Raw genomic sequence first — 20,967 nt, 5'->3', positions numbered from 1 at the left:
AGTTCGTCTTTGAAGGAAATGGCCAAAATGACCCCAAAATGGCTGCTTCAAACCAACAAGGCAGTCTTCCTGTGTCTTTTCAGACTTGGCTTCTTGAGAGGTTTTTTTTGTGGGTCTACTCATGATAGAGATGTCTACCAAATCTGAGGTTGCTAAGGGAAGCTGACTTTAGGGGCTGAATTTTTCTAGGACAAGAAACCCTAGGACAAGTTAATCCTCGAAGGAAATGGCCAAAATGAGCATAAAATGAGCCTAATACATCTATTTCAAATACAAATGTGAGAATTCTTACATCTTCTGTGTTGGCCAGGGAGCAGATGGCGTCCGAGGACTGAAGGGCAGCAAAGGTGAGAAGGTGAGCTCCATCCACAGCAACCTTCACCATGTCCTCAAATGTTGTCTTCCTCGCTAACCTCCTTCCTCGCTGACTTAAGGGCGAGGACGGCTTCCCCGGCGCCAAGGGCGAGATGGGCGGCAAAGGTGACAGCGGCGACAACGGCGCTACGGGAGGACGAGGAGAAGACGGACCCGAGGGACCCAAAGGGCAGATGGGACCTCTGGGAGAAACTGGACCCGCGGGTATCCATGGAGAGAAGGTACAAAGTGCAGTACTCAGGAAGTAGGGCTGGGTGGTCAGTCGATTTTATCGACTAGTCTTCCCCCGCAATACTGCAGATTTTTACGTGATAGTTTTGATGGGATTTTACAGTATACAATGGTACCTTGATTTACGGGATGAATTAGTTTTGTGACCAAGATTGTAACTCATTTCACTCATACGTCAAATCAATATTGCCCATTCAAATATATTGAAATTCCATTAATCTGTTCCAGCCCCCAAAACGCCACCATTTTTTATGTGTTTTTAATCAAGGAAACTAGCACTGCAATGAATAAAAACATAATAAAAGAGAATTTAAAGAAATTAACTGGAGTTAGAAGTCAGAGGTAACTTTAACAACTGTATGCCTGAGCTGTATGGCCAAGTGATGTCACCAGCATGACAGGTTAGTCTGTGTGGGACTCTGAATGTAAGTTTCAGTTAGCTCCTTGCACAATACAAAGCAAAAAAATAGACAACGTGACCACTCATAACTGAAAAAAAAACTTGTAAGTCATGGCACTTTTAAGTCAAAGTACCACTGTCTCCACTGACTGTAATGCCCTCGCATGTGGGAAAGGAGAGTCACGGTTGCCAATCCACCTTTCAGCTGTTTATTGAACGCCGAGAGAATAGTAAGAGAATCTTAGAATCTGTAGTTCAAAACATTTTGGGGAGGAGTAAAACCAATTTAGCAACTTCTGCGATCCTATTCAGTAGTGATGGCAGTTTGACACTGAATCTTCAATACGTGCTTCAAACCCTGAGCTCCAATTCCATAGCAGCACTGCTGTGTGCTCTTTTTGAAATACCCTAAAATGCTGCAAAATGGCGCCAAAGCCCTAGTTGAAAAGTAATCCCACTTTTCTATTGGACAAAAGTAATCCTATTGTTCTCTTAGAGAGGGCTTTGGTGCCATGCCATCTTGTGACCTCTTGGTGCCAAGGAAGTATGTTGAAGTGATCCATGTATGTTTTTGTATGTCGCGCAGGAGCTAAGTTTAGACTGGGTTGTTAATGGAGGAAATTACAAGAGAGTGCATATTTCTGTGAAGAAAAGATGCGATTGTATTTGAAGTCCATCTCACCCAGCCCTATAAAAAGTAAGAAAAAAAAAGAGGATTGAACACCTTGCTGCTGTTTTGCAGGGAAAACTTGGAGTACCCGGATTGCCGGGATATCCAGGACGACTTGGACCAAAGGTAATTTTGTTAAGAATCCACCTACATAGAGTACATAAGTGGGATACATTACTTGGTTAATCAGATGTATTGTCACAGGGCTCTGATGGTTTTCCGGGAATACTAGGGGCTCCTGGAGAGAAAGGCAAAAAAGTGAGTTTAAAAAACAGGTTTTTAGGCCATAGAAGTATTTTTACTTTAACAAACATTCCATTCTATGTTCACAGGGTCCTCCAGGACAACCAGGAAGTGCAGGACAGAGGGGTCCAAATGTAAGTGCAAGACTTACTAGCATTTCTACTTACTGGACACTTTATTAGGTACACCTGGATACTCTAACACAGGGGTGTCAAACTCATTTTTGTCACGGGCCACATCGTTGTTAAGGTTTCTGTCATACGGCCATTGTGACTGTGAACTCATATAAATGTATGATCGCCTCGTATTCTTAAATATACAGATCAAATTGATGATAACTAGTTATGAAATCAGAAGTCATTAAAAATTGTTCAACTATTCAATTTATTTTAAAAGTGAGATTGGTAACAAAAACTGCTTACAATATGTCAATGCTATTACAAGTGAAGGTAATTTGCAATTCTGTTTTTAGCAAGAAGTTGATGCACATGATTTGCTTTCGTGGGCCACATCAAGTGATGTGGTGGGCCGGATCTGGCCCCCAGGCCACAAGTTTGATACCTGCTCTCTAATAATAGAGGGTGACTCTTGTTTTGAGAAATACATGGTTACAGATGACCAAAATGTATCCCACTAGGCGTCTCCTCCAACTGATTATGAAACTGTTTACAATAAAGAAAATTGATTCAAATTCATTGTGATTTGTATAAATAATAACAGGAATAATATTAATGAATGAAAAACAAAAATAAAAATCACACAAATGAAAAAAAATCTGAATAGATGAGCACAATGTATCCCTCACATAGTCTCCTCCAATTGTTTAGGTACCTGTTTACGTTCATATTCTGTTTACTTTTTTCTACAATCTGACCACAATGTAACATCCTCCAGTCGTTTATGATAGTGTTTACAAAATAATAATAATTTTCTCTATTTGATTTTTATTTTTCCAACTAAAATTAAGTAATATTAATTTTAAAAATTACATATTTTTGAAAATGAAAACCAGAAAATATACTAATATTAATATGTATATAGGTATATTATGAAAACTCAAATAAATTAGGTAATTAATGAAAAAACATGTTTTTAAAAGTAAATTACAACAAAATTATAAAAAATATTAATTATCAATTGCAAATAATTATATATTTTATTATATATGGTATTTATAGTAAACAAGAATATTCATATTGATAAATAATACAATAATAATAATCCATAACAACACACAGACGTTTACAATAAAATTATTTCTTTTGTTTTATTGGGATAATCAGATTTTTATTTTCTCATTTTTTAAAACTCAAATTTAGTAAGAATATGTCTTTAAATACATTAAAAAACACACCACTTATTTTGTTATTAATTAAATGTTTAAAGGTAATTTTTGGTGTGGTGTGCAACACAGATCAGAGTGTAGAATGAATTCCCCCCTTGTTGGATCATAATGAGTATACTAAATAAGTAAACATCCATCCATTCTTAATACTGACTTCAGGCGATAGGCCGCCTATACCCTGAACTGGGCACATATAAACACAGACAACCATTTGCACTCACATTCACACTGAGTGGGAACTGAACCCACGCTGGCTGCACCAAAGTCAGGCAAATGTACCACTACACCATCAGTGAAATGTATCAATAAAAATTCAATATTGAGAAAAAACAATGTAATGTAATTAAAAATCAATAGTATTCAATTAATTATTTGAAAATAATACTCATTAATAACAAATACAATTATAACATACAAATAATAATCCCTGAGATGTCCCGTCAGGGTGCACGTGGAGGCAGAGGGGCCAGAGGACCCACAGGGAAACCTGGAGAAAAGGTCAGCTGACTCGCCTTACTTGGGGAGGTTAATGAAGGACAGTTTGGATCCATGCTTCACCCACGTTCTCCTTTTTTATTATTTTTGTCAGGGAGCTTCTGGACACGACGGTGCCCAGGGATCGACTGGCGAGAGGGTGGGAGACAGCATTAATTAATTAATTGATTTAACAGCCGTCGGCACGGTGGACGACTAGTTAGAGCATCTGCCTCACAGTTCTGAGGACCGGAGTTCAAATCCCGGCCCCGCCTGTGTGGAGTTTGCATGTTCTCCCCGTGCCTGCGTGGGTTTTCTCCGGGCACTCCGGTTTCCTCCCACTTCCCAAAAACATGCATGGTAGGTTAATTGAAGACTTTAAATTGCCCGTAGGTGTGAATGTGAGTGCGACTGGTTGTTTGTTTCTATGTACCCTGCGATTGGCTGGCGACCAGTTCAGGGTGTACCCCGCCTCCTGCCCGAAGATAGCTGTGATAGGCTCCAGCACTCCCGTGACCCTTGTGAGGATAAGCGGCTCAGAAAATGGATAGATGGATGGATGAATGGATGGGTGGATGGATGGATGGGTGGATGGATGGATGGATGGATGGATGGATGGATGGATGGGTGGGTGGGTGGGTGGATGGATGGATGGATGGATGGATGGGTGGGTGGATGGATGGATGGATGGGTGGATGGATGGATGGATGGGTGGATTTAACAGCCTGCAGGGTATTAATGGATTGATGTGTATTTTCAAAGGGACCACAAGGACCTCAAGGAAGAGGTGGAGAGCCTGGACCCAAAGGAGCATCTGTGAGTTCCCTACTGACTCTGACATTCTTATTATTTTTAAATTACATATTTTATACCATTTTTTAAAAAACTATTTTATCTGTCTAATACTAGTAAAAAGGAGTTGCCCAGCATATAATAAAACAACAAAGTTAAAATTATTCAATTTATGGAGATACCTGACAGACACAGGGGGGGGTTTGGAGAGTGATGCTCTCACCTAGTGGCATCTTTTGAGTATTGCATCGTGTATAAAAAGTGGATTTACGCAGCTAGCAAAATACATTACAAGCCCCCCCCCCCCCCCCCCAAAAAAAACAAATAACAACAACAACGTACATTTCTGAAAACATTTTGTTTTCAATGTCATACAATTCCAACTTGTCTGACTTTAATGTGATTATTCCAATATTATTATTATTATTTTTTCACGACACTTGACACACTCGTGTAGGGTCCGGGTGGGAAAGACGGTCTTCCAGGACACCCAGGTCAACGAGGAGAATCGGTAAGTTAACTACTCTTCTGCTTAATGGACTCTGGATGCATTGTGAATACACTTTTACTGACCATTATGTTTTAACTGCAGGGATTCCAAGGGAAGACGGGACCCCCAGGACCCTCTGGTGTGGTGGGACCACAGGTGGGTATACAACATAACCCCAAGACAAAAGTCACCCTGTAGCAAAATAATAAATAACTCATGACACCAGTTTCACCAATCAACATGAGCTTAGGTTGACAAAGTGAGCCCTTGTGGTTTGAAACAGCCAGTTTCCCCGTTCGACACGAAATTGGCTGGACATGTCAATCATAAGAGGAGAATCCAAAAAGTCTCAAGTACCCAAACCCGAAATTGAACAGGCAAATTTTGATTTGAAGCAGCCCATTTGGGTGAATTCCAAAATTTTGACAAACTCCTACTCGCACAAAAAAGCCTCAAGGACTCATATGCCATAAATTGTCCATTTGAGTGAGGAAAGAGCCCTTTTGGGCGTATTCCTGGCCTCGTACCTTTGTGTACTCCTACTGCGGAAGTCACCCAATTGAGCTCCCTTTGAAAGTTAAAAAAATCAGCCTGACACCAGTTTCACCAATCGACACGAAATTGTATCACAAGAGGACGCACCCAAAAGTCTCAAGGACCCATGCCCCATATTGAACAGGATAATGGCCATTTGAAATAGGCAAATTCCAGGGCTTTGACAAACTCCCAGTACGGATTTCACCTAATCAAGCCCCCTGGAAGGTAAAGAAGAAAGTCAGCCCCCGACACCAGTTTCACCAATCGACACAAAATAGGATTGACCTGTCAATGATAACAAATGCACATACAAGTCTCAAGGACTCATGTCCCAAATTGAATAGGAAGTTGACTATTTTAGTTTGAATAAGCCATTTAGGGCATGGCATAAAAGGTTTATTTTGGATTCGCTATGAGCTTGTAGCCTCTGTTTTTGAGCCAGTCTTCCGTCTGTGTGTGCATTACAGGGAAAATCGGGCGAACCTGGCCCCATGGGGGACCGAGGTCATCCAGGTTCACCGGGTGTACCCGGAGAACACGGTTTGCCTGGTTCGGCCGGGAAGGAAGGTGGAAAGGTGGGCCCGTAAATCCACTCGCACCCATCACTATCATCATCACTGTGTCATCTTGCGTTGGTTTGTTTTTTGTGCAGGGTGATCCTGGATTACCCGGAACTATGGGGAAGAGCGGACCCCCAGGATTGAAGGGGTTCAGGGGAAGCAGAGGAGCTCCTGGCGTTATGGTGACGCAAAAAGTCACATTTACTCAATAGTTGATGTTATTTCAACCACTTTGATAATGAGTTTCATGTTCTAAGGGCCCTCCTGGTCTAAAAGGAAGTGCGGGACCTTCTGGAGCCCCAGGTGCCATTGTGAGTTACTGCTGTATCAGGGTTGGTCAAAATATGGCCAGCGGGTACCATACGAACCACTCTATTCTTCAGTTCCACACACCAAGCATTTATATTATCAAGAGCCCTGTAATATTGGTAATTTAGAAAATAAAATCAGCTAAAAATGGTTCCCTCAAATGTATTCATTTTGTATTAATTTCTCACATTAAATTATTGCTTAATTGATTTATTGTGAATAACAAAATTTGAAAAATGTATAAACAATTTTACAAATACATTAAACAATTCTTAATTTGTTTTTGAATAATTGGTTGATTGATTTATTGTAAATAAGATAAAAATGTGTAAAAAAATGGACAAACATTTAAAAAAATGTATTGCTTAATTATAAATAATAAGTATACAATTCCAATTAATTGTATTTATTATTTAAATGAATTTCATTAAACAATGGGTTCATTTATTTATTGTACATAACATTTTAATACTGTGCAAACAATTTTAGTACAATTCTGTACTCAACAATTTTGTATTTACTCTTCAATAATTGTTAATTGATTAGTTAGTTTACTTTTTATATTTTTAAATAATTAGTTACTTGATGTATTGTAAATAATAAATTACAAACGAAAAACAATTTTACATATTATTATTTTAATAATTTGTTTATTCATTGCACATAATTAAATAAAACAATTGTAAAATGAAAAATATTATATATCACCGGCATTGGGCCAAAACATATTTTTTCATACATTGATACTATTGGTTCCCACGTGGGTACGTTATTTTTACAAATTATTGACCAATCTAAAGTGTTGAGAAGCTTTCTTTAACAATACAATGTGAATGGCGCAACAAACATGCTGTTTTTTTGTTTTCCTCAAAAGTGATGATTTCGGAGATGCAAGATTTCCGCCTGATGCCAGCAATATACATTTAAATGCATTTACATTTTAAAATAAATAATAAATTAAATATAAAACATTATAAGGAGGATTATTAGTGTTATGTTATTATTAAACAAGATATATTACAACCATACAGTATTTTTAACCTATTGTTTTCTTTTACCTCATCTACGAATGACCTGGCCTATCTGTCCATTTTACAAATCAAATGCATTTTAAAGAAAACCTATATAATTTAACCTGAACACCATTCAAAGTAAACAAAATGTTCCTGTTGGTGTAGGGGCCAGCCACCGAGCGAGGTCCCCCCGGGCCGGCCGGAGCCATCGGACAGCCAGGACGGGCCGGAGCCATTGGAGGACCAGGACCGATGGGAGAGAAGGGCGAGCCTGTAAGATATACGTCTTTAATAGCCTAAAAAACGTCTTTACTGTAGTGCTTACTCTGAGTGTTTGTCCTAGGGTGAGAAAGGTCCAATGGGACCAGCAGGTCAGGATGGGGAACATGGACCAGTGGGCATGCTCGGAGCGACAGGCCCTCCAGGACCCGCAGGAGATGATGGAGACAAGGTAATCTGTGTGTGTTACAGAACTATTTACTGAGTGAAAAGGGGCACCAGGGAACCGAACGACGGCTGTGTGAAAGGGAATAGCCAGGACCGGGATGTGGAGCTTAACGCCTGACTCACTTCTCCCGCCCTCATGCCCTGTTGCGTCAAAAGCAATTGTCGCTGTCTGAAAACAAACTTGTACATCACACCAGATGCTGTCAGCTTTATTGGATTTTGTGTAAAAGTTTGTTTCTAAGGTAATTTTGCGGAATCTATGGGGCTAAAGACAGGGCCAGATGGTAGCACCTCTATTTCGGTTCTGATACTACTACTACTTTTTAACAGGCAGTGGGGAAGGGGCTGTTGGCTCAGAATTACTGTATCAGAGCCGTAACAGTTGATACAAGTTTTATGCACCTGTGCCTTTTACACAGAACCCATCTAGAACCCATGCTTGGATCAAGCCAATTTGGTCTCTCACGATGACACTATGTCAGACTACTGCCATAGAATCCTGCCATGTCTCAGTCAGGACAGTGGCAAACACTATCCATCCATCCATCCATTTTAACACTGTTTATCCTGGTTAGGGTCACGGGTTGAGAGAACGGTTTGGGGTGTCCATTCTTCAAGGAGCACTTGAGATAACGTTCATGTACTGTACTTTTAGTACCGCGAGAAAGCAGGTAACATAATGTTATGTAGCGAGGTAGTTTGTCAGCAAACATTACAGTATGCTGGCATTCTATCGAGTCATTCGGTAAACATTAGTTTGTATGTGCAAAACATTTTTGCCAATGGTGACCAAGGGAGGCGAGGTGCCGTTGCAAGATGCAATCCTATTGGTCGATGTAGAAGTGCTACTGTATCTGGGAGGATTCTCGTTTATATGCCAAACTACACGGAAGATATATAAAAAAAAAAATCAAACATCCTAGCCTTTTCATTTTGCCATTGTAGGGCTATCATAGGGCCAATTCGTTGATCGTGGATTATTTCACACTCACATTACAAAGAGTTTTCTCATTCCCAACAAAATAGGTAGGGCCCGATCTGGAAAATTGTTTGCTATAGTAAATCGGGCCAGTAATGGGGTTAAAATCCAGGCATAAGCAGGATATTGCTACAACTGTGTTCATTAAATAGTTGACTGCAACAACGTGGGAGAAGTGAGTGCTGTTACATCACGGCATCTCAAATTTGGGGGATTTCCTTACACGAGGTGGCGTCCTGCCTCTGTTATGGCTTTGATACCATCTCTACTACCCATTCTGTGTTGGTTTACACGAAACGGCTTCCCTAAACTAGCGTTTAGTGGCAGTATTAAAGGAGCATGTATCTTTGCACTTAATAACATGTAATAAAGTGTCTGTGTCTAAAGGGGGAGCAAGGAGGACCAGGCCAGAAAGGAAGTAAAGGCGACAAAGGCGAAGCTGTGAGTTCGTCTAGACACTCGACATGGCCGCCATGAACATAACACCTCTGATCATGTGTCCCTTTCCCTCTGCAGGGACCCCCAGGACCCACTGGTACTCAAGGGCCCCTCGGACAACTAGGACTTCCCGTGAGTCGGCTTGTCTAGATGTGAACTTGTCAAAACAAAAACCCGAGATCATGGGGTGAAGAACAAACAACTTTGAAGCTACCATGTATGCCATCTTGTGTTCCAGGGTCAAGATGGGGAGGTAGGGCCCCAAGGCCAGCAGGGAATGTACGGACCCAAAGGAGACGAGGGACTACGCGGCTTCAAGGGTTTGAGAGGACCAATAGGATTACAGGTGAAACGTGCACAGCCAATCAGGACACAGCGTTATAGCATCTAATGCTTTGACGGATGTTTAATTTCAAGGGCATGCCGGGCCTCCCTGGTGAAAAAGGCGAGAGCGGACATGTTGGGCTGATGGTGAGCTGGCAGCCATTTTATTTCTATATTACATGCATGTACTGTACTTTTCCCCCTCATTTATTTGAGGACTGGTTTTTAGGGTCCACCTGGGCAACAAGGGCCAACCGGTTCTCAAGGACCAATTGGAGGACAGGTACAGAACGCCTACATATGTTTCAATGCACATTAGTTCATCGGATTCTGATGAGTTTTATGTCGTACACAGGGGCCCACGGGTCGGCTGGGTATGGTGGGGCAGCCCGGTCTCGTTGGAGAAAAGGTAATAACTTTGGAGGGTCAGAAACCCTTCAAAGTGATTGGGTGGTCTATGTGTCAATCTGTACACGCAGTCCCAGGGAATTTGTTGGTTATACCCCTTGCTCTTAATTGGTTAGATTAAATGTCAGTCATCACAAGCAACACCAGTGATAGGTTGGTTATGTCATTTCCCGTTTATTGGTCTACATGGTAATCCTTAGTCCATACACTATATCCATTCACTCTCGTCTCTCACTCAGGGGGAGGATGGTGAATCAGGTGATCCTGGCCCAGTTGGTTTTTCAGGAAAAATAGTGAGTTCATTATTTTTATTCCCAACTTTCTCAAAAATTTGTCCTGACTCGTCTCTACGCTTCATGTTTGTCATCGTTGCTGCCTTAGGGTGAGACGGGTGACCAAGGGGAGAAAGGAGATACTGGTCCTCCAGGAGCAGCTGGTCCTCCAGGTTCCCGAGGCACCCCAGGGGAGGACGGAGCCAAGGGCAATGCGGTGAGTAGCCACAGAGCCCCCTCAAAAACCATTCGGGAAATATATTCATCATCAAAACATGTTATAATAGGGCTGCTCTGGTCTCAGGGTCCTATTGGTCTCACCGGGGACCTTGGACAGCAAGGGGAGGCTGGTTCCAACGTGAGTGTACCGTCTCTTCTACATGCTAGCCACCAATAAATACCTTCTTCACAATCACTGATTTTCATGTTGATAAATGTAATGCTGTCATGACGGTAAGGTGTTTGGTTGTCTGTCAGGGTTTGGACAGCCTTCCTGGGTCTAAAGGAGACACTGGAGAGCCTGGAAAATCTGTAAATCCATATCATATATGTTAAATACTGTATATATAACAACAAGATAGCTGATAGTATAAGCTGTTTCTTCGTTCTTTACTTCCCAGGGACCACCAGGAGCAGCGGGAGAACCAGGGCCACTAGGACCTCCTGGCCGAAGGGTGGGTGTATTTTTTGGACCCTGAATCTATGTTGACACCAAAAATGAAACAGTCCAGAGTTAAGGAGACATTAGGATGACTAGATAAGGTTGGTCCTCTTGGGCTTGGTCTTGACTTGATGTAAAAACTTCAAAGTCTTGATCTTGACTTGGACTTAAATCCTCAAAGTGTTGGTCTTTTCTTAATCATAACCCTTCAAACTCTTGTATCGATGTCCAACTCCTCAATGTCTTGGTTTTGACCTGGTTGTAAGTCCTAAAGTCTTGGTCTTGACCTGGTCTTAACTCCTCGACGTCTTGGTCTAGCCATGTTCTTAACTCCTCGAAAGTCTTGCCTCAGTGGAATCTTACAGTCTCTAAAATGTCCCTCTGCAGGGCCACTTGGGAAAAGCTGGGAAAGATGGAAAGGAAGGCCAAAAAGGAGCTAAGGTAAGTGCAAAAAAAGCGCCTCTTGAATCAATGCTTGAGAAAGTTCACATCTGAAAGTGTCGTTACTTTGTGTTCGTGTCAGGGTGCTCCTGGATTTGAGGGTCCTATTGGTAAAACAGGGCCGGTGGGTCGTCAGGGGCACTCCGGAAAGGCTGGTCCACAGGGTCTCAGGGGGATTCCTGGTCCTGCTGTAAGTCAGCTGAGCAAGAGATACATTTGTACAATTGTTAAGTTTGTGAATCTTTTTTTTTTTTTTTCCAGGGTGAACAAGGCTTGACTGGACCATCAGGCCAGATGGGTCCACCTGGTCCAATGGTAAGATTGTTTAGACCACACTTCTTTGGACATCATTAAATTAAAGGATCGTTTCACAATATCTTTCAGGGTCCACCAGGATTACTCGGACTAAAGGGAGATCATGGAAAGATCGGTGACAAAGTGGGTTCAGGATTAATGGCACACATTTGCAAACAGTCCATGTGAACTCAATCCCACCTGTGCAGGGTCATAGCGGCCTCATAGGTTTGATTGGGCCCCCAGGGGACATCGGCGAGAAGGGAGACCGAGGGCTGCCAGGAAACCAGGGGATACCGGGTCCGAAAGGAGATGAGGTATTAAAAACACAAACATCCCAGATACAAAACTGGCTGGCCAACCAGGCAAAGTCATACCAGTACAGTGGCACCATGATTTATGAGTTTAATTCATGACAAAGTTTGTGACTTAAATTACTTGTAAATCAAATCATTTTTCGCTATTGGAATTCTATTAAGCTAATATTACTATTACCATAGTGAAAGAGAATTTAAAGAAATAAACTGGTTTTATAAAGTGTAATTACTATATATTGGGACAAGCCAAAAATCACAACAAAAATGGTGTGCATATTATGCATATTCGTGCTTATTGACAGTATACACTTTTCCTATTCCTGGTAATTTACCAGTTACTTTCCACTGTAACGTGGTTTCCAGGTGACTACCGTTAAAAGGTGTCAGTCAGAAATTCACTCCTATTTCGATCACTACTCTACATTACCAGCCGCTAGCTACCAAGCTGCTAGCTAGGGGCTAGCAGCTAGCAAAAACAACTATCCAGGGTCAACTTGATACCAAACAACCAAACTCCCAGTGGCCCCCTTGCTATACATATGTTCAACAACTTGACTTATCCATTGCTGTGGGCTTCAAGGGGAGTCCTCGCCGTGCGTGTAAGTACTTGTGCCAGATTGCTAGCTTCCAAAATTACCGCAAATGGCATGCCACTCAGTCAATAAATTCAACGCTGTGGACTCCGATAGTAGATAATAGAGTCTGCCACCCTTATCGCTACTAGTATGTGGGGACAGAACTGCAGCTACAACTAGTGAAAACTTCTTTTTTTTTTTTTTTTTTTTTACTTCAGTCAAGCAGTGACTTATCTGAAATTCGCTTGGATCTCAAATTTGGCTCGCCACACAAAGTGCAAAATGATGACGCTTTGGCTCAAGACTCGAAAAAAAACTTTTGCATTGGGGCACTTGTGTATTACATGACAAAACAAAATGGTGGAACCGTACGCCAGAGCAGGTTTTACCAGTCTGTAGTGTTGTAGTACTCTGGATTGTTCTTGGTGTCTACACAGAATTCAAGACTGTTTTTGAGGGTCTTGGTCTTGTGTTACCTCGGACTGGGACTCAGCATTAGGTCTCAAGACCAGTCAAGACCAAAACTGTGAATGTCATAATTTTTAAAACTGTTCTTAGAGAGAATTAGTCCCCCTTTCTTGGTCTTGACTTGGTCTAAACTCCAAAAACACTTTGTCTCAATTCCTCAAAGTATTGGTCTGGACTTGGTCTTTGTCTTGATCTTGAAGTTACTTGATGGTGATTGACTTTGCTGCTCCTTTTGTGTTAAATTCCAGGGTCCCGTTGGCCCTGCAGGTCCTCATGGCCCTCCTGGCCCTACAGGTCTATCTGTGAGTACAATTGTTAGATTCAAATATGTATTATAGGGCAGAATTGTGGGACAACCGTTTGCCTCTTTGTTCTTTGCAGGGTGCTATCGGGATAAAGGGTTCTAAAGGAAATCCTGTAAGTGTCTTTAACTAATGTGACAGTGTCGTAAAAACCTGCACTGAACTAATCCGCTATGTGTGACCTTAGGGTCTGATTGGCCAACGAGGAGACACCGGACCTGCAGGACCTCCAGGACTCCCTGTGAGTACTGTAAAAAAAAAGCAGTAGCCCTGTTAACACTGACATTTGAAAGTGGATCATGTGTTAGGGACTCCCGGCGGTCACCCCACTGCCGGAACGAGGGCGGCAAAGGCGGACCCATGTTCTGGACGGTGCTGTTCTGGAAGGGGAGGACAAGATGGTGGATGGCAGCGAAGAGGACGAGGAGTGGATTCAGGGGGATCAGGCCGAGTCGAATGCTTGGGCCAATGAAAAGAACGAGGGCCAAGGCATGGAGGAGGTGTTCGCCTCACTTTCCTCTATTAAAGTGGAGGTGGAGGGACTGCGCACCCCCCAAGGGACCTACCACAGCCCCGCCCGCTCCTGCAAGGAGCTCTGGCTACTTAGTCCAGAACTTCCCAATGGTACTTTTATATATCATCTGTTCATCTATGTGTCTAAGCCTACTAAGGAGCAGAGGTGGGGGACTGGAGTCACATGACTTGACTGGAGTCAGAACAAAGTCTCCAATTTTAGGATTTTGGACTTAGACTTACACGACTGGACTTAGACTTACTCAACTTGACTTAGACTTACAGGACTTGACAAATCTTTTTATGTGAAAAACAACTAAAACTTAAGACAACTAACCACGAAGACAAAAGGTTGACGTGAATAAATAAGATAAATAGTACAAAACAGAACTCAAAGAGATAGAGTCACAGCGAAGGATAACACCATCTAAGAAATAACACAACATGATTCTAGACTATACAAGGCTAGGAAACAAAATAACTAAATACAGAAACTGAAGTACTTGCATTCGTCAAGACAGACAAACAAATGGTAAGCACCAAAGCCAGAATACTCACAGTAAAAAAACTGAAACTTGGTGGAAACATTGTCTTTGTGGTTAAGACTCCGTGTGTGCCTCCAGGTGAGTACTGGATTGACCCCAACCGAGGCTGCCACCGAGACTCCTTCAAGGTGTTTTGCAACTTCACCGCTCAGGGCGAGACGTGTCTCTATCCGGACAAGAAGTTTCAGTCGGTCAGTTTGTTGGCACCACAAAAAAATCTTCTAAAGTCTCAGGTATTAATTGGACTTTGTTTTTACCATCAGGTGAAGCTGGCTGGGTGGAAAGGGGAGAAACCTGGCACCTGGTACAGTAAATTCCGGAAAGGAAAAGAGGTACACGATAATGTTTATTAATGTTTCAATCACCAAACAAACTATAGTGGAGATGGATCACTTCAGCATACTGTACTTCCTTGACACCAATTACTACTTTCCCATTAGCCAGGGCTTCGGTGGGATCATGTGACAACTAAGGGTGAAATAGGTCCTTGGGTACGTAAATTTCACTGTACCTCTGAAAGCAGCAATTTCCAGGAAAAGCAAATAATTTCTTGCTTCTCTGTTCTGTACAAATAGCACAGACACAAATTTCCTAGCTTCAGGGGTAGTCACAAGCTATAACACTCACCTGCCTCACCCTGTGGGTTAAAATTTGTTTTTTTATGTCACACCAGATGCTGTCATCTTATTGTCTTTTCTGGAAATGACTTTCTTCTGGCTTATGGTTGGCTGACTTCAGTCCAGTTAACACAGCCTACTGTATTAGCAACAACACAAAATGCAGGTTGAAGTCAAGGATTTCCCAGCTTTGAATGTAGTATTAGAGGTGGGACAGCAGCTGTGTGAAAGGGAATTGTGGAAAACCAGATCAGGGATGTGCAGTTTAACACAATAACTTTGCCTAACCTGTTGTGTTGAAAGCAGTTGTTGCTGTACAACATCTATTTGATGTGTCACACCAGTCACTGGTACTGCTGTCATCTTAATATCTGATTGTGGGATGCCGTGTTGCTTTATAAAGGTGCAGCACCAACCCGCTTCCAGAGGCTACTTGAAAAACACAAAGCTGCATAAATGCCACATTTTTTTGCTTGTGGCTCTGATTTCTCAATATTATGAAAGCTATGAGAAAGAGGTATGTTGTTTCATAGTTTTTACATTGCCTGCAAATGCTGGCATTTTTCTGCTTTTTTTTTGTTGCTCTTCCTTATAAACAGCACCTATGCAGAATGAGGGTTAAAACCTGACACTGAGTTCTCTGAAAGCAATTGTAACTTATAACTTTGCTTTTTTTTTTTTTTTTTAACTTTTTTAACTTATAATATTATGCCTCGGCCTGCACCTCCTTCGGCCTGAGAACGTGGTCCTCTCTTTTTTACCCCCAGTTCTCGTACTCCGGCGTGGACGGCGTTCCGGTGCATGTGGTGCAGATGAACTTCCTCAAGCTGCTGAGCGTGAAGGCCAGGCAGACGTTCACCTACCACTGCCTCAACTCTGTGGCCTGGCTGAATGGCAACACTGGTGGCCACGAGGTGGCGCTGCGCTTCCGCGGCGGTGACGGCGAGCTGACGCACGAAAACGCACATTACATCCGTGCCCGCTATGACGGCTGTCAGGTAAGAGGGAAACGCGCTAACATACACTTCTTCTTCTTTCTCTTTGGGCTTAACCCTATTCAGGGGTGGCCACAGGGAATCATCCTCTTCCGTATTGCCCTGTCCTCTGCATCTTCTGCTCTAACTCCAGTCATCTGCAAGTCATCCCTCACCATGTCCATAAATCTCCTCTTTGGGCTTCCTCTTTGCCTTCTACATGGCAGATCCATTTCTCCCAATTTATCTACTATTTCCACTCTGTACATGTCCAAACCATGTCAATCTAGCTTCTCTAGCTATGTCAGTCTGTGCTCTCCCTCTAATGAGCTCATTCCTGATCATTTCTATTCTCATCACTCCTAAAGAGAATCTCAGCATCTTCGACTCTGCCACCTCCGTCTCTGTCTCCTGTCCTCTGCTCATTACTACTGTCTCCAAGCCTTATATAGCCCCTTTGAAGACACCAAAGGAAACTTTACAAATAAACCAAAAATAAAAAAAGGGGCTTGAGTGTTAAGTGCAGGAGTCAGTGTCCATACTGTGGTCAACAACAGAAATGAGATGCCGTCCACTGCCGCTGATCTGCCGACAGTCCTTGGTGGGAGCCTCGGTGGCCCCAGTGGGGATGGCGGTGAAGTCCAGAGGCCTCCTCTCAGACGGTGATCTCTGCAGGAAAAAAGGCGTCCGATAGGCGAGCACGAGGAGCTGCATGAATTTTCATGGCAGCACCACAACTGAATCAGGAATGGACTCCGTGCTGGAGGCGGACGTTTGACCGAGACAGAATAAATGGGAAAAAAAAAATAAAAAATTAAAAATAAATAAATAAATAAATAAATAAATTGAGCAGACACCAACACAACGTGACAGATAATGAGAGCTGCGCCAGCTAACCAGCCAGCTAGCTAGCTAGAAAGGAGACAGATGTTCCCAGCCACCGAGGATTTACGGCGCTGAGACAAGTGCAAACCAACAGCCTTATACCTTCGGCCATGGTACAGCGATGGATTCTGGTTAAAGTAAACCATTTTAAACTGAAAGGAAAAAAAAAAAACTTTCCTAGAGGGAGAAGCGGCAGCCACAATGAGTCAGGATATTCTCTTCTCGGATTGGAACATCAACACTAGTTTTGTCCTTGACTAGCTTTTTCGTTTACTAGTTTTGTCCTCTACTAGTTTTGTTCCAGTCTTTGCTGTCCCTATGATGAGCTTAAAGAGAGTCTCATCATCTTCAACTCTGCCACTCTGTCTCCTATCTTCTGTCCCCAAACGATACATGGCTGCTCTCACTACCAACCTACAAACCTTTCCTTTCACTTTAGCTGCTGCTTTTCTGGCAAAGTTTCTTCAACATTGCCAGTACACTCTTTTTTTACCTCTCTTCCACACACCCCATGGTTCCGAACAATCGATCCCAATGTACGCTAATGACCCCAAAAAGCAAACACTGTGTGATGGCACTTCTTTTACCTGCAGATGCGCTCCGGGCAGGAGAGGACGGTGTTGGAAATGGACGCCCCCCAGTCCTCCTCCCTGCCCGTCGTCGACGTGGCGGTGGGCGACTTCGGCAACGCAGGCCAGAAGTTTGGCTTCCAGGTCGGGCCAGTCTGCTTTGGTGGTTAAAGCTTCCGGACGGGACAAGACTGGATGGAACAGGACCAAAAAAATGCAAATACAAATAAAAAGAGCAATACTGACTGACTCTTTTAACGTGCAGGGAAAAGAAAAAACAAACTACTTCCACGACTCCGAGCGGGTGCCTCGTCATACTTATACCTTATTGCTTACTGATTAAGCAGCAAAGTGTAGGTTAGCACATCTGCCTCACAGCTCTGAAGTTCGGGGTTTGAATCTCAGCTCCGCTCTTCCTGTGTCACCCTAATAAGGACAAATGCTATAAAAAATGGATGGCTGGATGATTGCTCATTGTTCCCTTCACCCGCTGCTACACTCTTTGAATGATCGCTACTACACATAATTGCAAAAACACTTGAATGGTCGCATTTCACCCAAATTCACCTGGCAAAACCCTCATTGCTGTTGTTTATTAGTTAGCCACGTTGTTATCCTTATGTGTGTTGTTGTGATGTCATCATGGTGCTATCGTCTGCAAAGGGAAACTGGGACAGTGCATTTTTATTTTTTTTAATGTATATTGAGAAGTTTAACATTGTGTGGGGGAAGTGACTTAAAAATAAAAGAAGTACATAATGTACATTTAAATATTTAATATACTCCTTCATTTGTCCACAACCACAAAACTTGGCACCTTCTATAAAACTGCTCTGAAAAAAATAAATAAAATAAAAATACTACACAGTACTGTAGATTTATAGTTCATTTGCATTTTCCCTCCCACAGGTCAGGGGCGGCACGGTGGGCGACTGGTTAGAGCGTCAGCCTCACAGTTCTGAGGACCCTGGTTCAATCCCCAGCCCCGCCTGTGTGGAGTTTGCATGTTCTCCCCGTGCCTGCGTGGGTTTTCTCCAGGCACTCCGGTTTCCTCCCACATCCCAAAAACATGCATTAATTGGAGACTCTAAATTGCCCATAGGTGTGACTGTGAGTGCGACTGGTTGTTTTTGTATGTGCCCTGCGATTGGCTGGCAACCAGTTCACCCCGCCTCCTGCCCGATGACAGCTGGGATAGCCTCCAGCACGCCCGCGACCCTAGTGAGGAGAAGCGGCTCAGAAAATGGATGGAAGGATGGATAGCAGGTCAGTTTTAAACCTGAAATATAAACTATACTTGGAGTGTTTAACCCTAGGTCACAGATGGTGTAGTGGTACACCTGCCTGACTTTGGTGTGGGCAGGGTAGGTTCAGTTCCCACTCAGTGACTGACTGGCGACCAGTTCAGGGTGTAGTCTGCCTTTTACCTAAAGTCAGCTGGGATAGGCTCCAGCGCCCCACGACCTTAACCAGGATAAGCGGTGTTGAAAACGGATGGATGGATGTCTTACGATAAACACAACAAATGAAATCAACTGAAAAGTCAATATACATTTTCAGGAGTATTTGCTTAATATTATTATTATTAGAACCTGAGATTATTTAGTGATTGGAAGCAGTATTGTTTTTATAGGCCTATCATTTGATTTTCATGTTTTTGTTGTGTTAGAAATCAGTCAGAATGTAAGCATTTTTGCTGTATGCTTTGAATGGAGGAAGAGTAGCACCATCTGGTAGACAAACCTAAAAAATAACTAGTCCAATTTGACATTGTTTATTGTTAGTAGGCCCTCAGATGGGTGTATGTTTGACAGCAACATTGATTTTCATGCATGGATATTTTTTGTAGTGTCAGAAAACAGTGAAAAGTGTGGCATTTTTCTGCGTTTTGAATGGGAGGAATAAATATGCATAGGTTTAACGCTTTAAAGGCAAGTATGTAAACATTACTTTTTTTAAAAGACAAAAAACAAACAATACCGTTTGGTCACATCATTAATTTTCAATCGTTGTTCGTTTTATTTGCAATGTGTAACATGATTTGTGGCGGCACGGTAGACGACTGGTTAGCACATCTGCCTCACAGTTCTGAGGACCGGGGTTCCAATCCCGGCCCCGCCTGTGTGGAGTTTGCATGTTCTCCTTGTGCCTGCGTGGGTTTTCTCCAGGCACTCCGGTTTCCTCCCACATCCCAAAAACATGTATTAATTGAAGACTCTAAAATTGCCCGTAGGTGTGAATGTGAGTGTGAATGGTTGTTTGTTTCTATGTGCCCTGCGATTGGCTGGCGACCAGTTCAGGGTGTACCCCGCCTTTCGCCCAAAGATACCTGGGATGGGCTCCATCACCCCCGCAACCCTAATGAGAATAAGCGGAACGGAAGTTGAATGAATGGATGAACATGATTTGAACAGTATCACAATCTGGTGGAAAAGAATAAAGTTAAGTAGTCCAATATATTTCAATAGTAGGCCCTGAGATGGGTCAATTTTATTGGAAGCAACATTTTCAGTGCTTTTTTGTGTGTGTGTGTGCACACAAACAGAAAAAACCTAATGGTCCAAATTGAAACAGAATTATGTAATAATTAGGCCTTGAGATAGAATAACTGATTGGAATAAACATTGTCAATGTTTTTGTAGTGTCAGGAAGAAGAAAAAAAAATACTGCATGCTTTGAATTGGGGAAAATGGATTGCCATCTGGAGGACAAAAATGAATGCTTGAAGTCGAAATTGAAAAGTTAAATAAATGATCACATTAATTGAAGTTAGCATACATTTTCAATAGTTTTCAATAGGACATTTCTGCTGTTTATAGCTTTATTATTTTTAGAGTGTTTATTTAGAGTGTTTATTGTGTTTGTTTAGAGTTTGTTTTTTTAGAGTTTTTATAGCTTTATTATTTTATGCAAATTTAAGCAACAGATGACATTGGTAAAATGTTTTGAAAATTAATAGCATATTCCACCTACTGTATGTTTATTGAACACAAAGGGTTAATTTGACGTCACACAGTCTGGCTAACTTTTATTTTACTTTATTGTTCCCCTGATATTTTCCCCCAGCAGAGTACCATTGGGAACAGAAGAGGTTTTTTTTTTGTCTTTCCCCCCCAAGTTGAGCAAATGTTTGAATGGAGTTTGACTTCAACAGTGACTCCCCTGACGTTTACATAACATCAGCCCCTTTTACTGAGCCAACTATCATCTTGATGTATTTGCAGCGAGACAGTACATCAATCCAACCCTGAATTGGATCAACTTCATAGACACACAATTTCTCCTGCAAACGCTTGAATTCGGTAATTTAGAGTTGCGCAGGTTTTTCACAGAGGAAGGATGAAAAATGTAGAAAAATGACCTCAAAATGTTGACAAAGGAGGTTGTCAGCTTGTATTCAAATGGATTTGGTTCAACAGGCGACCTGAACAAGGAGTCAGGCAAAAGGAGGTCTTATGACCATGAATACAGAGGTTTGTAATCCCAACACTCAACCTGC

The 20,967-nt window shown here is 42.3% G+C and overlaps 1 protein-coding gene across 5 annotated transcripts in view; it reads left to right on the top strand.

Moving 5' to 3' along the window:
- LOC133404340 (collagen alpha-1(XI) chain-like) overlaps window positions 1-18,263 on the top strand; it is a 48,076-nt gene extending 29,813 nt beyond the window's left edge. For 3 of the 5 annotated variants that reach the window (XM_061680124.1, XM_061680123.1, XM_061680125.1), the window contains exons 28-67: window positions 311-355; window positions 435-596; window positions 1,749-1,802; window positions 1,881-1,934; window positions 2,009-2,053; window positions 3,709-3,762; window positions 3,854-3,898; window positions 4,501-4,554; window positions 4,988-5,041; window positions 5,123-5,176; window positions 6,025-6,132; window positions 6,210-6,299; window positions 6,375-6,428; window positions 7,605-7,712; window positions 7,783-7,890; window positions 9,253-9,306; window positions 9,382-9,435; window positions 9,542-9,649; window positions 9,721-9,774; window positions 9,857-9,910; window positions 9,983-10,036; window positions 10,275-10,328; window positions 10,417-10,524; window positions 10,612-10,665; window positions 10,785-10,838; window positions 10,928-10,981; window positions 11,356-11,409; window positions 11,492-11,599; window positions 11,671-11,724; window positions 11,794-11,847; window positions 11,913-12,020; window positions 13,312-13,365; window positions 13,445-13,480; window positions 13,553-13,606; window positions 13,674-13,989; window positions 14,502-14,614; window positions 14,687-14,755; window positions 14,864-14,914; window positions 15,808-16,038; window positions 17,493-18,263. In XM_061680124.1, coding sequence (XP_061536108.1) covers window positions 311-355; window positions 435-596; window positions 1,749-1,802; window positions 1,881-1,934; window positions 2,009-2,053; window positions 3,709-3,762; window positions 3,854-3,898; window positions 4,501-4,554; window positions 4,988-5,041; window positions 5,123-5,176; window positions 6,025-6,132; window positions 6,210-6,299; window positions 6,375-6,428; window positions 7,605-7,712; window positions 7,783-7,890; window positions 9,253-9,306; window positions 9,382-9,435; window positions 9,542-9,649; window positions 9,721-9,774; window positions 9,857-9,910; window positions 9,983-10,036; window positions 10,275-10,328; window positions 10,417-10,524; window positions 10,612-10,665; window positions 10,785-10,838; window positions 10,928-10,981; window positions 11,356-11,409; window positions 11,492-11,599; window positions 11,671-11,724; window positions 11,794-11,847; window positions 11,913-12,020; window positions 13,312-13,365; window positions 13,445-13,480; window positions 13,553-13,606; window positions 13,674-13,989; window positions 14,502-14,614; window positions 14,687-14,755; window positions 14,864-14,914; window positions 15,808-16,038; window positions 17,493-17,639 — 3,240 coding nt within the window. In that variant the 3' untranslated portion in view covers window positions 17,640-18,263. The remainder of the gene's footprint in view (window positions 1-310; window positions 356-434; window positions 597-1,748; window positions 1,803-1,880; window positions 1,935-2,008; window positions 2,054-3,708; window positions 3,763-3,853; window positions 3,899-4,500; window positions 4,555-4,987; window positions 5,042-5,122; window positions 5,177-6,024; window positions 6,133-6,209; window positions 6,300-6,374; window positions 6,429-7,604; window positions 7,713-7,782; window positions 7,891-9,252; window positions 9,307-9,381; window positions 9,436-9,541; window positions 9,650-9,720; window positions 9,775-9,856; window positions 9,911-9,982; window positions 10,037-10,274; window positions 10,329-10,416; window positions 10,525-10,611; window positions 10,666-10,784; window positions 10,839-10,927; window positions 10,982-11,355; window positions 11,410-11,491; window positions 11,600-11,670; window positions 11,725-11,793; window positions 11,848-11,912; window positions 12,021-13,311; window positions 13,366-13,444; window positions 13,481-13,552; window positions 13,607-13,673; window positions 13,990-14,501; window positions 14,615-14,686; window positions 14,756-14,863; window positions 14,915-15,807; window positions 16,039-17,492) is intronic. The other 2 variants (XM_061680127.1, XM_061680126.1) reach the window with 1 other exon arrangement.
- Window positions 18,264-20,967: the final 2,704 nt, after the last annotated feature.

The sequence above is a fragment of the Phycodurus eques genome, chromosome 6 (assembly GCF_024500275.1).
Source record: "Phycodurus eques isolate BA_2022a chromosome 6, UOR_Pequ_1.1, whole genome shotgun sequence".
NCBI lineage: Eukaryota > Metazoa > Chordata > Actinopteri > Syngnathiformes > Syngnathidae > Phycodurus > Phycodurus eques.
Note: the sequence above shows the minus strand (reverse complement) of the source record. Positions and strands in the feature narration are given on the sequence as shown.